The sequence below is a fragment of the Phocoena phocoena genome, chromosome X, assembly GCF_963924675.1.
Source record: "Phocoena phocoena chromosome X, mPhoPho1.1, whole genome shotgun sequence".
In the NCBI taxonomy this organism is placed as follows: domain Eukaryota; kingdom Metazoa; phylum Chordata; class Mammalia; order Artiodactyla; family Phocoenidae; genus Phocoena; species Phocoena phocoena.
In genome coordinates, this window is record NC_089240.1 from 98,430,041 (window position 1) to 98,445,916 (window position 15,876).

At 37.3% G+C, this 15,876-nt stretch overlaps 1 protein-coding gene across 1 annotated transcript; it reads right to left on the reverse strand.

Annotated features, from left to right (window-relative positions):
* Window positions 1–6,997: 6,997 nt before the first annotated feature.
* On the reverse strand, window positions 6,998–8,080 carry LOC136142234 (testis-expressed protein 13A-like). Its single transcript, XM_065900250.1, has one exon. The coding sequence runs from the start codon at window positions 8,078–8,080 to the stop codon at window positions 6,998–7,000; it is 1,083 nt and encodes a 360-aa protein (XP_065756322.1).
* Window positions 8,081–15,876: the final 7,796 nt, after the last annotated feature.

Consider the following 15,876-nt stretch of genomic DNA (forward strand, 5'->3'; position numbering starts at 1 on the left):
ACACACACACACAGCTGAATTACTTTGCTGTACACCTGAAACATTGTAAATCGACTATACTTCAATTTTTTTAAAAAAAAAACCAAGTTGAAAGGGTTAGTGAAGGCAGTTTGGGACAGGTTGTGGTACATCTAGCTTGATATACAGGTTTGGAGAGACACCTACAGACACAGCATTTAGGATTCAAATGCAGGACAGGGGATGAAACCATTCCCAGAGAAAGTACAGAGTGAGAAGAGAAGAAGTTTGAAAAACCCAGAGTTTGTAAATATCTAGAAAGGGGTTAGAGGAAGAGGAATCAGAGGAAGAGACAGAAACTGAGCTGTCAGAGTACAGGAAAACCTGGAAAGAAAAGTAGATCCACAGCCAAGAAGAGAGAGTTCCAAGAAGAAAGAGGGATGACCCTTCTTGGTCATATCTTGTAATGAAATAGATGTTTGGTCAGATCCTACATGCCTGAACCCTGCCACAGTATATTCACTAAGCACATATACACATCAAAGTGGAAACATCAGTGAAATGTACATTCTTAATACTAATTAGGCCAAAAAAGTAACCTAGTCTATTTCCCATCTTCATCTATGCTCAATTATCTAATGTAGCCCACCAAAGAAAGCGGTTATAAAATGTTTATCAGAGAGAAGTTGCAAACACTGTAAATAACAGAAAATGCTTAACACCCTCTATATATCATTTCCCTATAAAATTGATCACTATAGGGTCCAACTGATTTCCAATCTTTTCTTTCCACAGGTAAATTAAACTTCTGACAAAACACATCTCTACTCTTTTGCTCCCACCGTGTGAGAAAACTGTCCTATTTAAGTACAAAGCATCTCCCTCATCTTTTTAAATTTTCTTATTCTGCTCAGGCCCAGGAGGAAGAATACCTGGTTAGAAACTGTGCCATTTATCTCCTTAGCAACTGCAGCAACAGCTGCAGAGCAGCACCTAGAATACCTTTCATGAAAACTGATGGAATTCCCTCATCACTTTCTGGGCTGTGGGAAAACCGGCACTCTTATAATACATTGCTTTTTAAAAAAACATTTATTGGAGTATAGTTGATTTACAATGTCGTGTTAGTTTCAGGTGTACAACAAAGTGAATCAGTTATACATACACATATATCCACGCTTTTTTAGATTCTTTCCCCATATAGGTCATTAAAGAGTATTGAGTAGAGTTCCCTGTGCTGTACAGTAGGTCCTTGTTAGCTGTCTATTTTATATAATAGCAGTGTGTATATGTCAATCCCAATCTCCCAATTTATTCCTCCCCCCTTTCCCCCCTGGTAAGCATAAGATTGTTTCCTACATATGTATAATACATTACTTTTGGGAATGCAAAATGATTCAATGCCTATAGCACAGGCTCCGGACGTGCAGGCTCAGCGGCCATGGCTCACAGGCCCAGCCGCTCTGCGGCATGTGGGATCTTCCTGGACCGGGGCACGAACCCATGTCCCCTGCATCAGCAGGCGGACTCTCAACCACTGCGCCACCAGGGAGGCCCGAGAATCATTTTTTTAAAATGCAGAACTATCTGACTTTTTAAAACAGTTGCAAAAATTACAAACAAAATGTTAAAAATCAAAGCTATCAGTGCATCAAAGAATATATCATGACCAAAGGTTTGTTTCTAGAATGCAAAAATTAGTCAATGTGTCTAAATGCTTTACTTACTAGGACATTAAAATATCCCAACATTGGCCCCATACCTGCAGAATTATAGATAAATCAGCTGATTTCCCAATAAAAGAAGATCTTTCAATAAATTTACAACCTAAGGGTCAAATCCCACAATTTCCCAAGATAAATTGGTAATCTCAGAACCCAACAAACATCACAGTATGGACCCTTCTTGCTGTTACTAGCCACAAACGAAAGTATAAATTAATGATATTTGAAGGAAGGGAGCAGGCAGAGAAAATTATTTCATGGGTGTTCAGCTTTTCCGAGAAATGATGTTGTGCAAATATGCTGATCCTACCCTGTTCCCTCTAACATTTCTTTCCATGTGGCAATAGCAACGCACAGAACACATGAGGTAATGTGGATTCACAATAACTGGTTTATTTATGCCACCTATGATCACACCAGCTAGATAAATATGATACTCAAAGACACTCAAGTATGCAAGCTCAATATGTGGGCACAAAAACAGAAACAATTTTGAATCCTCCTTCTTATTTGTATCTTCATGTATTTCACAGACCAAGAAATCTTAAATCCAGTAATTTATAACATTTCCTTTCTAACAATGTAACATACAAAATACTTTAAAACCTTTACAAACTCTCTAATTCAACAGAATCTCAAATTCTAAAGCTAAATTCTAAATTGTTATTCTGAAGAGTATTACTCCTACTTGTTGTATATGTCCTTCTATATCTCCTTACAAAGTGAAGCTCGCCTTTGCAGTCCACCACATCTTTCTCTCTCCAAGTTAAAACGAACACTTTTTATATATCAATTAACCAGAGTCCATGTCTCCACCGCTTGTATTAACTTCTTCGCTGACAAAAAAGTTGAGTGTAGGTGTTGCATAAGTTGGATTCATCAATATATAGCATTTTAATAGACAATATTAGACATTCTTGTATGCCTTACAAGCATCTTTTAGCATGCGTCACATTACTTGTACTTTTTAGTATCATTATGGATTTGTCATTTTTTTAATGGACTCAACTGTTCCAATTGACCGCAACTCTTGCTAGTTTTCTTTTTTCGATGCTCAATTTTCACTCTTTGCCCAGTGAGAGGCTTCTTCAGGCAAGCCTGTTTTTTAATACTCAGTACGTCACTCTGCCTGATAAGAGCCTTCCTCAGGTCTCTTTGTCCTTTGTACCCCCAGTCAGCATTCTCACTTTCTGTAAATGGCAAGATGTTCGAGGCTCATCTTGCTTTCTCCTGCCCCAAGATTTGGTGCCAGCTACCCTCCAAGGAGCCCTGGCTCCTTTTAGTGGAGAATAGTTTAAGGAGCCAAAATCTGGGCGCTAGGGTACAGCACAGATTTTTCCACAATGCTACTACTGGTAATGGGTAAGGCGATTTTAGAGACCATTTAGGCTATTGCAGTGACAGAGCAAGAGACTTCCAGGGCAAAAGCACGTATTTCCAATTTATCTCTAGCTTTTCCAAATCTCTTTTCACCAATCATGATTGGCATACAATGCTATATATTGTCATACCCAGCTCAATGCATTCAGATTTCACTGTTGATGAATCTTTAGAAGCTTCCGTTTCCTTTTTCTTCTTTTTGGCTCTTCATCCGTGGATCCTGGAATTTCCTCCGTGGATCCTGGAATTTCCTCCAAATTGTAAAGGTCCAAATCCTCCTCACTACAAGAATAATCTATACTATTTTTACTTGAAAAGGAAAATAAATGCCAATCTTTCTCCAAGTAATGTTGTCAGACTTAGCAAATAAAAATACATGCAATATTTAGCACATAACTTGTACCAAAACAAAGCCTGTTGTTTATCTGAAATTCAAATTTAACTGAACATCCTGTATTTTACCTGGAAATCCTACCTCCAAGGGAAGAGTAGGGAATCTAAAAGCATAGATCATCTAACATCACAGAGTCCCATAACACTCTTTAATACATATGAATTGAAAGGAAAATATGAAAACTACTGGCTTTCAAGGCTCTTTTAAAAATGTTCTTTTTTTTTTTTTTTTCTTTCCCCCGGTACGCGGGCCTCTCCCGTCGCGGAGCAACAGGCTCCAGACGCGCAGGCTCAGCGGCCATGGCTCACAGGCGCAGCCACTCCACGGCATGTGGGATCATCCCAGACAGGGGCACGAACCCGTGTCCCCTGCATCGGCAGGCGGACTCTCAACCACTGCGCCACCAGGGAAGCCCTAAAAATGTTCTTCATTTTCATTTTCATGGGCCAAAATGCAGACTTGTTATCACTTTATTTAAGTACTTAATTTTGAAAATAGGTCTTTTCCACATCACAACTGTTTTATTAATGCTATTCTATTCTAATTATTGTCCCCCAATAAAATTTTGAGTAGGGAATGTTAACGTTTCAGTGGTTTTTAGATATATAGAGATTTGATCCATTACCAGAGTGTTTCGTTATCTTAACATTCCTCAAAGCAACCTAAAATGTCAGAAAACACAATAACATTCATATCAAGAATCAACAGAAGAAAGTTTTTACTATTACATCTTTTAAACTCCCCAAGCAGTAAGTGCATGTGGATTCATTTCTATAGGTTCTTATATATTTTCGTAACATTGATGTCTGAAAATGCACAAATTGGATTACAGTATATTCTAGTTATTTTACATATTCACCTTACATTAAGTACTCCCTAAAAACCATTTAAACAACAATTGGAGCATTTTTATGTATTGCAAAAGGTTTTGTTCCTTATTAAAATAAACACAGAAGACTCCGAAAATTATTGCCATAGAAAAATTTTGTGCAAATGTCCTAATCTTTGCATGGATTTAAATATACCATGCTTGTTCTCCCAATTTTGCCACCTGTAGTAACTGCACAACCACCACAGGTTGAAATGTAGTCACAAAACATGGTTTAAAAATTTACCAAGTAAAATTTCCCCTGCCCAATTTTTACCATTTTAATTAGGAGCATCAGATTAGAAGCCCAGAGTAGGGGGGAAAGAAAAAAATATAAAAAACAAGAAAAAAAACAATATATATATATACATATATACATATGTGTATTATATATATATATATATACACACACAAATACATGTGCACTTTAAAATATATACAAATAAAAAAAATAAAAATAAAAATAAAAAAAATAAAATATATACAAATATATGTATATGTATATACATATATATGTATATGTATAGATACACATTTTATGGTACAAAGACCAAAAGATCAAGTTGCAGAAATTTCTCTTTTTTTTTGCGGTACGCAGGCCTCTCACTGTTGTGTCCTCTCCCGTCGCAGAGCACAGGCTCTGGACGCGCAGGCTCAGTGGCCATGGCTCACGGGCCCAGCCACTCCACAGAATGTGGGATCTTCCTGGACCGGGGCACGAACCCGTGTCCCCTGCATCAGCAGGCGGACTCTCAACCACTGGGCCACCGGGTAAGCCCAGAAATTTCTCATTTTTAAACATTACAAAAAACAATGAAAATAAATGAACTGAGCATAAAATCAAGAACTTGGAATGCAAACAAAAATAACAACAAATCCTCAAGAAAGTAGAAGGAATGGGAGAAGAATGAAAGAAGTTGATAGTACATAAGTAATAGAACTGATAAATAAAATCAGGAGCAGATTCTTTGAATGGACCAAAAAGAGAAAAACAACAACAAAAACTAATCTCCAGCAAACCCATTTAAGGAATGAATAGCCAAATCTAATAAATAGTACCCCCCCAAAAAAGATAGGGAATAATGTTAAGCACCCCAATGTTCATAGCAGCATTATTTACAACTGCCAAGGAATGGAAGCAACCTAAATGTCCATCGACAGATTAATGGATAAAGAAGATGTGGATATATATACAATGGAATATTAGCCATAAAAAGAATGAAATTTTGTCATTTGTAGCAATATGGTTAGATTTGGAGGGTATTATGCTAAGTGAAACAAGTCAGACTAAGACAGATACTGTATGATATCAGTTATATATAGAATCTAAAAAATAAAACAAAATAGTGAATAAAACAAAAAAGAAGCAGACTTACAGATATAGAGAGCAAACTAGTGGTTACCAGTGGGGAGAGGGAAGGAGGGAGGGGCAATATAGGGGTAGGGGGGAGAAAAGGGTTATTATGAGATTATATGAAATTATGTGTGTGAAACTTTTGAAAATTGTAAAGCACTATAGAATGTAAAGACTTTCATTCAATTTAAAAAAAACCCCAAAAAACAAAAGCATTTTCATCAAAATAATGACAGTAGTTATATCTGAGTGAAAAGTTCACAAGGGAATTTTGTTCTTCCTTAATGCCTTTCACACACTATAAAAATTTTTTAAAACAAAACCATATTATTTTTATAATCAGGAAAAATGTTATGTAATTAAACTAACTGGAGCATTGAAAGTAAATCTATATATGCTATTTTAAATTTTTATATATACTACACACAAATCAAAAACTTTAAATAATATGTATATACTTAGCCTCATTATTATTAACATCTCACTAATGTTAAAATATACAAATTTTTAAAAAATAATTTGTATATAGATAAAATGGTTTTCTGAATAATGAGATTATGCATAAAACGTATTTTCTTCTATTTGCTTCTCTGCTGTTTCTAACCTTCAGTTTTTTACTTTAGAAATAAGAAAAACGAGTTGATTTTAATAATAACATACGTGTGTGTATATATATACATATATATATGTACATATATACACACAACACAACTAAAACTGGTTGAAAATATATGCAACTAAATATTGGAAGATACTTTCTCCAGGTGGTTGGATTAGCATTTTATGTGAACATGTGTGTATCGCTGAATTTTCCAAATTTAAATGAATGTAATTTTTTAAAGCAGATTCCCAAAATATATAGTCAGTCTGATCTCATTTTAGAAATAAAAGTCGCATGTTTCTGCATGCATGTACGTGTGCATTTGGGTGTGTATGTCTGTCTTCACAACAGCAGACTGGCAAAACTGAGTTCAGGATTGTTTCTAGGTGATGGCCTTTTGTGTGAGTTTTATTCTCTTATTTGTACTTTTTCCCTGTATCTTCCACATTTTGGAAAATCAAGTAAAGAACATTTTAAAGCAAATTGTAAACTTAATTTTCAAAATGATTCTATTTTGATCAGAAAATTATTGAATACAACGATGAGAACTCGTGTATGTAGTTATAGTCAGGGCTGGAAGTAAATAGGTAAAATGTTAGCTGTTTCGTCATATCTTATTCCTTTTTGCTTGTCTGTTTGTACATAATATCTAATCAAGAACATGCTCTTGTTCCCTTTCTAATCAGAAGAGGATGTCAGGAAATGAATTTGTCAGAATTCATTGAGGTCCCCAATTGGGGGCAGAGCCTCTACTTTCCCTTGTGTGCCGGGGTGTTTTACATTTAAAACACATCGTTCGCCATAAGAAATTCATCGAACAACACTGAGCACAGTCCCAGTCTCCCATTCTGCGCCTGAAGGTATGTCTTGCAGAGTGAGGGACGCCAGGGTATCGCTTAAACATTCGTGGCAAGAACCTCCTGGTACGGCTATGCTTTCCATTCCGTCTAGTTCTGGAATTATTCACAGGAGGAGCTGCTGCAGCTTCAGCTGCCGCTCCTGCGAAAGAAACTGTAGATAGGGATGAATAAGAGAATTGAGAGAGATTAAGGGGTAGCTGTTGACCAGCCTGGGCCTTGGGACCCAAGAACTGAGGGCAAGAAAAATTAGCTACCACCTCGTTGTTCCCACATAGAGAAATCACTTTGTCCTTCTTTGCCTCTCCCTCTACAGCAGCCATCCCAGGAGCAGCAGCGGTCTCTTGGTCTGATTCCTTCCCCGCCCCCGCCATCAGCCAGCAACTTGCTGTGCCATGAGAACACGTCAGCATCCCTGACGTCTGTGCCTCCTTTTCCTTCTCCTCTCCCTGAGTTCTGGCCTTCTGCTGAGACTGAGTGCTTAACACCCTACGAAGCTCACTCCTGGGTAAATTTCGCTCTTCCTCTACTCCATGAAGGACTGTGAGACTTTGCTGAAGTTGGGACTGGGCCTTCTCCTTTTCCCTCTCTTTTATTATCCCCCTGAGTCTACTCACCGTCCCCCTCAAGGCATTCGCGAGAAGCTTCTGCTCCTCGAGCTGATCCCGGAGCTTTTTTACCTTTTCTGTATCCTCCAACTTCTGCCTCACAGCAAACTGCACTGCTAGGACCAGGGAGCTCCAGGCACAAGCCTCCATGAAGCGTCGCGATGTAGCTGGGTTAGTCACAATGTCCCTTAACTTCCTCTCCATATCCCTCCAAGACTTGCTCTTGCACAAATAGAAGTAGGGACTGACTCCATTTTGAAGTATTTGCTCATTTAAGAAATCTACAACCTCCCTCTGATAGAAGCCACAGGCCGGGTCATTAAAATTTATAGCCATTCTAAGCAAAGCACTCTCTGACGCGTCTCACCTCAGACAGAACGCGAGAACAGGATGTGACCTCTGATACGTGACCTTTCCACGCAACCCTCTTTCTGTCTTTATGGGAAGTAGAACGCCCCCTTGTGCTGTGAGGGTTACCAATACTCAGTAGCGTCAGCTACTTCAGAGCTAGGTTAGCGTAAAAGCCTGAGGAAGTCAGTGGAGTTCATTAAGAAGTGGATACGGATACAAAGATTATAGGGCTTCCCTGGTGGCGCAGTGGTTGAGAACCTGCCTGCCAATGCAGGGCACGCGGCTTCGAGCCCTTGCCTGGGAAGATCCCACATACCGCGGAGCTACTGGGGCCGGGAGCCACGACTACTACTGAGCCTGCACGCCTGCGCGTCTGGAGACCGTGCTCCGCAATGAGAGGCCAAGACAGTGCGCCTGCGCGCCTGCACGTCTGGAGCGCATGCTCCTCAATGAAAAGCCGTGAGAGTGAGAGGACCGCGCACCGCGATGAAGAGCGGCTGACACTCTGCGCAGCGGGAGAAAGTCTTCGCACAGAAACGAAGACCCAAAACGGCCAAAAAAAAAAAAGATTATAAAACAAAATAACAATCTGTTTATCTCAGGCTGCTCAGTCTCCCAGTGAATACGGACGCATACTTAACATTTACTAAATATTTGGTAAGTATATTGTCTTCCATCATGCTGCAACCAGTTTTCAAAATATTTGAGACCAGGCATAGCCTTTTAACATTGGTACCTATTACACACAGCAGAAACATGGTAACTGTTTTTTTTCGTTGCTGTGTGCAGGCTTTCTTTATGTTTTATTTATTTATTTATTTATTTTAACGTCTTTATTGGAGTATAATAAATAGCAACATAGCTTTACAATGGTGTGTTAGTTTCTGCTTTATAACAAAGTGAATCAGTTATACATATACGTATATCCCATATCTCTTCCCGGGCCTCTCACTGTTGTGGCCGCTCCCCTTGCGGAGCACAGGCTCCGGACGCGCAGGCTCAGCGGCCATGGCTCACGGGCCCAGCCGCTCCGCGGCATGTGGGATCTTCCCAGACCGGGGCACGAACCCATGTGCCCTGCATCAGCAGGCGGACTCTCAACCACTGCGCCACCAGGAAAGCCCCTACAGTAACTATTTTTGATTGATGTATATCATAGTTTACGTAAACTTGCTCACACTGTACAAATCCCCGTTTTACCAATTAGGATTTCATTCATGTAGTATAAAATTTGAACTTTATAACTTATAATAATAAAAAAACCTTTTATTAACTTTTTTTTTTTTTTAGAGCCAGGCATTGTGTTGCGTGGTAAGGAGATACAAACATCAATAAGACATAATCCCCAAACTGTAGAGGCCGATTTTCTAGTGTCATTTTGAACACTCGAGTTCAGATAAGCCTGTGGAAAATAAAATTCAGAACTCAGAAAACAGCTTCTCAGCTGTCCTATTAAGGCCTCTAACATGCTGTTGTTCACCCAGCGTGAACAGCGTAATAGCATCAATGTAATGGATCTATATAATGTTCTTATGGGATATCCATATTATCCAGAACTTTTCAAAAACTATGTATGACTATGCATGTTGATGTACTATGATTAAATATTTAAAGGTACATTGTTTCCATTGGAGGGGAACATAGACAGTTTGTAATTGAGAGAGAAAAGAATGCATTCTCCAAAATCATACCATGTAAACGAGGTATTATTGATCTGCTCTAGAAAAATACCACATGCCACATGGAAGCTAGAATTGGAACTATTACTTGGTCACCTGTGGTTGTTTACTGCCATTATCAAGATCTATCCAGTCTTGAGAAGGAATTGAAACAGGTAAGCTGGAGACGTTTAATTGTGCCAGACCAGGAAATTATCAAGGTCTAGCGGGGTCATGTTAAAGAATACATAAGGCCAATTAAAGGGGCTCTGACTGGCTAAAGATGGAAAAATGTCTGAAAATGATTAAAACATATCAGTATTTTTTAAAGTGTGCTTAGAGCAATATTTAAAACGTAAAAACTTCATTGGTCAACAATGTATGTTACTACAATATCAACCCATTATTCTGAACATTAGTAAAATTTTAAAAATCTATCGCTTAGGGCTTCCCTGGTGGCGCAGTGGTTGAGAGTCCGCCTGCCCATGCAGGGGACACGGGTTCGTGCCCCGGTCCACGAGGATCCCACATGCCGCGGAGCAGCTGGGCCCGTGAGCCATGGCCGCTGAGCCTGCGTGTCCGGAGCCCCGCGTACCACCAAAAAAAAAAAAAAAAAAAAAAAAAAATCTATCGCTTAGCCTATCTTTCTTGTGTAAACTGTATTTTAGAGTAATCAAATAGTCAAAGGGGGAAATTCCCCCTTATACGAGAATTCCAGCTAATAAATACAGAAGGAATAAGATTAGAAAATCACCAATCTGCAACCTCGAATGAAATAATAGATTCAGACTATTACCCAACATATGCCAGAACCAGTAGGTGAAAGCTGGATGAGGGAAGTTTATACTGGGGAGAGTAGATTGACACCATCTAAACACACTGATCAAATTCCACATCATTAAAAATGAGAAATGCAGATGTTATGTACCTCATAATATTATGTAATAAGAAGCACACAACAGCACCTGTGTTGTGCCACAGAAAATTGAAATTGATTTGAAATTGAATCTAATCATAACTAGGAGATTATAGGAAACAGAAAAGGATGAAGTTAAGCACTAAGATGAGGAAGCAGTCAAATGCTGAATATAAGTTATTTCATAGGTAAACTACCCAGTTTTCCAACAAATCAATGGCATAAAAATAAAATTGGGAAGAGTGACTTGGACAAATAACAGACAAATGGGTATGTGGACCTTGACGTCATTTGAATCCTAATCTGAATAAATATAAAATAAGAAGCAATTTTGAGATAATTGGGAAATTTAAATACATAGGATTCAATACGCAGGATTAAATATGGATTCAGTATTAGATGATATTAAAGATTTTTTAAACATAGCAACAATGCTGTTGTTTATTCATCTACAATGCTATTGTTGCTATGTTTTAAAAATGTCTTCAGCTAGACATGCATGAAATGACATGAAGTCTGGAATTTGCTTTAAAATATTCCAGCCTTCTCCCCCAAATTTTGGGGGTATATGTTGAAAAGCATTGGCCAACTATTGATAACTGTGGATACTATGTGATGAGTACATGTATGTTCATTTAGGTTTGTTTACATTTTAAAAATTAGATCCCTACCTTACACTCATACCTGACATAGAGATGAATGTCAAAATCAAGACTCAGAAAGGTATCAAAGAAAACAGACAAATAAAATAATTGTAACATTGAGTTAGAACTCCTTAAACAAGACACAAAAAGCAAGAGCCATGAAGGAAAAGTTTCATAAATTTACCACGTCATATGTTTTAAAAATCTGTATAAAAAAACAACAAATCAAGCTAGAAATTACAAGGTGATATTTGCAACCAGCAAAACCTACAACAAATTAGTATACCAAATATATAATATATTCTTACAAGTTTGTAATAAAAAGATAAACATAAATAATAACACAGCAATAGGAAATAAAAGTGTCTTTATAAATGACCAATAAGCATTTGAGAAGATGCTCAATTTTAGTAGTATTCAGGGAACAGTACTATGGTATCATTTCAATGCAAGTAGATTGACAATATTAAAGAAGTATGACTATATCAAATATTGGTAAAGATCAGGGGAAAGGAGAATGTTCATATGTTGCTAGATGTAGTATAAACTAGTAAACAACTAGGAAAAGTAATTCAGATATAACCAGTAAAATTGTAAATGTGCATACCACTTTTAGATATATCAACTATTTACCTATAAGTATTCTCACCTGTGCAAAATGAAAGATGCACTTATAGGTTTATTTCAACATTTTTTGGTTATAGGTAAAACTGGAAGCAATCTAAACATGTATCAATGGAATTCATGTATAATAATAAGATATATGCATACCATGAAATACTAAAGAACAATAATAGGTAACTAACATGATGAAAATCCACATAGATCTCAAATAACGTAATTTGGAGGGAAATCAAAGACTTTTCAGAGCTTCAGATCATGATACCACATATATCAAATTAAAGAAAATACATACATAATTATGTATCTATATATGTGGTCAAAGAATACAAACCTAATGCATGAAAGTACTTTTAAATGGGTGTGAAGGATACATAATAATTCTTGATAATTTCTTCTGTGTAGGAAGGAGGGAATTAGAACTGGAGGTGGCAAAGGGGATCTCAAGTCTACATTCTGTCATTAAAATTATGTTTAAGTAATATGAAAATATGTGATAATTATCAAATCTTGATGATAGGCACATGGATGTTTTGATATTTTTTGTAGAGCTTTGCATTTTTTTCATTTATAAAAATAGAAAGAAGAAGAGAAGAGAAGACTGATTGACAGACCACCTATGGGAAATTGAATGATAAAATTAATAGGTTAAACTTTAAAAAACATATTAAACTTTGCATATTACCATTGAGAATACATATTCAGTTCAAATGCAAATATGGTTTTTTTTTTTGTTTTTTTTTTTGCGGTACGTGGGCCTCTCACTGCTGTGGCCTCTCCCGTTGCGGAGCACAGGTTCCGCACGCGCAGTCTCAGTGGCAGTGGCTCATGGGCCCAGCCGCTCCACGGCATGTGGGATCTTCCCAGACCGGGGCACGAACCCACGTCCCCTGCATCAGCAGGCGGACTCTTAACCACTGAGCCACCAGGAAAGCCCAGATATGGTATTTTTTTTTTTGCGGTACGTGGGCCTCTCACTGTTGTGGCCTCTCCCGCTGCGGAGCACAGGCTCCAGACGCGCAGGCTCAGCGGCCATGGCTCACAGGCCCAGACGCTCCGTGGCATGTGGGATCTTCAAGACCGGGGCACGAACCCACATCCCCTGCATCGGCAGGTGGACTCTCAGCCACCAGGGAAGCCCCCAAATATGGTATTTTTAACTGTACTTTTTAAGTAGATAGCTCAAACTCCTCAGTGTAGCTGAAATTGTAATAGTTGAGTGCTATGACTAAAGTACAAAAACACTGGAAGTTGAGTGTTAAAAAAACAAAAAACAAACAACTTTGAAAAAATTGTAAATTGATCTTTAGAAAATATGGAGTCAAAAAGCAAATCAAAACTGAAAGTGTATGTTATTAGAAAATAGGGACAATTAATTTTGTGATACAACAAAACTCTGTTCAGAAGATTTTGGCATAATTAAAGGCCTTTGTTATAAAACAAGAAAATGTAAATAAATTAGCTAATCTTTAAGCTAAAGAAACTAGAAAAACAGCAAAATAAAGCTAAGGAAATTATTTCGAAAAATTTAGTCACCAAAGCAGAAATCCATGAATCAAAATAAAGAAAAATAGTAGAATTAATGAATAAATGGAAACTGAGGATAAGGGTTTCAATAACATTTTTATAAAATACTCATACCTTCTGCAACATGGATAAAACGCAAAAACATTAGGTGCAAGAAGCCAGACACAAAGGACCACATGTTGTATGATTCCATTTATAAGAATCGTTAATATCGGAAAGTATATCAGTGATGGGCAGCCATTGGAGTGTTTGAGCAGGATCATGTTATGATTGATTTACATTTTAACTGGATCACTTGGGTAGCTGTTTAGCAATTAATCTGTAGGAAGATGTGGTAGACAGCCTCTACAGTAGTTCCCAACAATTCCTGCCTCCTCCTGTGCATGCCTGTGATATTGTGATTTATAATAAAAAATATACTTTTGGTCTTCATCCAAAATAAGAAAAAGAAAGTAGACCAGTGTTGCCTGGAGTTGAGACTGGAAACAGGAATTGACTACAAATAGCACAAAGGATCTTACTGGGATGAGGAGAAAGTTCTAAAACTGGATTTTAGTGATGGTTAAACAACTCAGTATATTTACGAAAAATTGTTGAATTGTACACTGAAAATGGGTAAATTTTATATGCAAATTATATCTCAGTAAAGTATTTTTTAAGTCTAACTTTTCAGTCTTGAAAGATTAACTTTCTTTAAGAATGAGCAATATCTCTACTGGAATCATATAGTTCCTATGTTTTATCAGTATTAATAAAGTTTAAAGAGTTAATTCAGGACAGCTATATGAGGGAGGAGTATTCATTATAGAGAAGAGAAAATGCAAATGCTCTTAGTCAAGTATATGCTTGGTATGTTCAGGAACTTTATAGACCAAAGGGCGCAAACTTTCAGTTATAAGAAGAATAACTTTTGAGGGTAACGTACAGCATGGTGACTATAGTTAATAATACAGTATTGTATACTTGAAAATTGCTGAGACTGTATCTTAAGCATTCTCACCACACACACAAAAAAAGACAAGTCTGTGAGGTGATGGATATGTTAAAATTATCTTGATCTTGGTGATCATTTGTATAAATATAAATATATAAAATCATCCTGTATCCTTTAAAAATATACAATTATATTTGTCAATTATTTCTCAATAAAGTTGAGGGGGAAAAAATAATTGAAAGACAATATGGTTGAAGTGGAATGAGAGTAAAAGTGTATTAGCAAATGTGGTAAGAAAGATGGCAGGGATCAGATCATGTAGGGACTTTGTAGGTCGTTAGGATTTTGTCTTATTATCAGGAGACGAAAAGACATTGTATGGCTTTTAACAAAGGAGTGACATCATTTGATTTAAATTTTAAATGGATCACACTTGTTGCTGTTTAGAGAATAGACGGTAGGTGGCAAGGGCAGAATTTAGGAGGCCAGTTACAAGAGGCTATGGCAATATTCCAGACGAGAGATCATGGTGGCCTAATCACGTTCTTCTTCCTTTTTGGGGAATGCGTATTTTCTCCCTGTCAACCATTGTATCAAGTCCAAATTCCTCTGTCTTAGAATTTCAAGTCAATTCAATATTTATAAAACAATTAACAGGCAAACTAATAAGCAGCAAGTGTTGTATTGTGAAGGGTTTGGTGTGCCTTTCCATAAACAGTTCATGGCTATGGCTGGCTTCACTGTCATCAGTAAATCCTAGAAATATTGGATTAAGTGTAGCAAACATCCTTTTATACAAATAGCTAAAGGTTGCAAGAAAGTAAGTGAGGTGGGAGCAGGGGCTGGCAATACAAAGAGAAAACCTGAACAAAAAGAAAATGATGCAAGCAGAGCTCAAGCTTTGGCTGCTCAGAGTGGGATATTGCAAGGAGGAAGGTCCATCTGGGTTTTTTTTAAGTGGCTTGGATTTCCAAAATTACTGCTTGGAGGCAGGAGAGAAAACTTTGGAACTGAGGAACATAGGATTTAGAACTAAAATTTGTAGAATCTTCCGAAGAAAGCCAGAACAATTGAAGGGCTACCTTGTTTTGAGAGAGCAGAAGAGAAAAAATCCACCTACAAATAATACATCTGACTGTAAAGTATGTGTATCCAGAATATATAAAAACTCTCAAAATTCAGTAATAAAAAACAAATACCTCAATTAACAAATGGAAAAATATTTGAACACTTTACCAAATAAGATATTTGGAAGACAAATAAGCATATGAAATGATGTTTAACATCATTATCATTAGGGAAATGCAAATCAAAACCAGAATGAGATTCTACTTCACATGTATTAAAATGGATAAAATTCAAAAGACTAACCATACAAACTATCGGAGAGAGTTGGAGGGACAAGAACTCTCATACACTCTTTGTGGGAAGGCAGTTTGGTAGTTTCTTAAAAGTTAAACATACACCTATTAAATGATCCA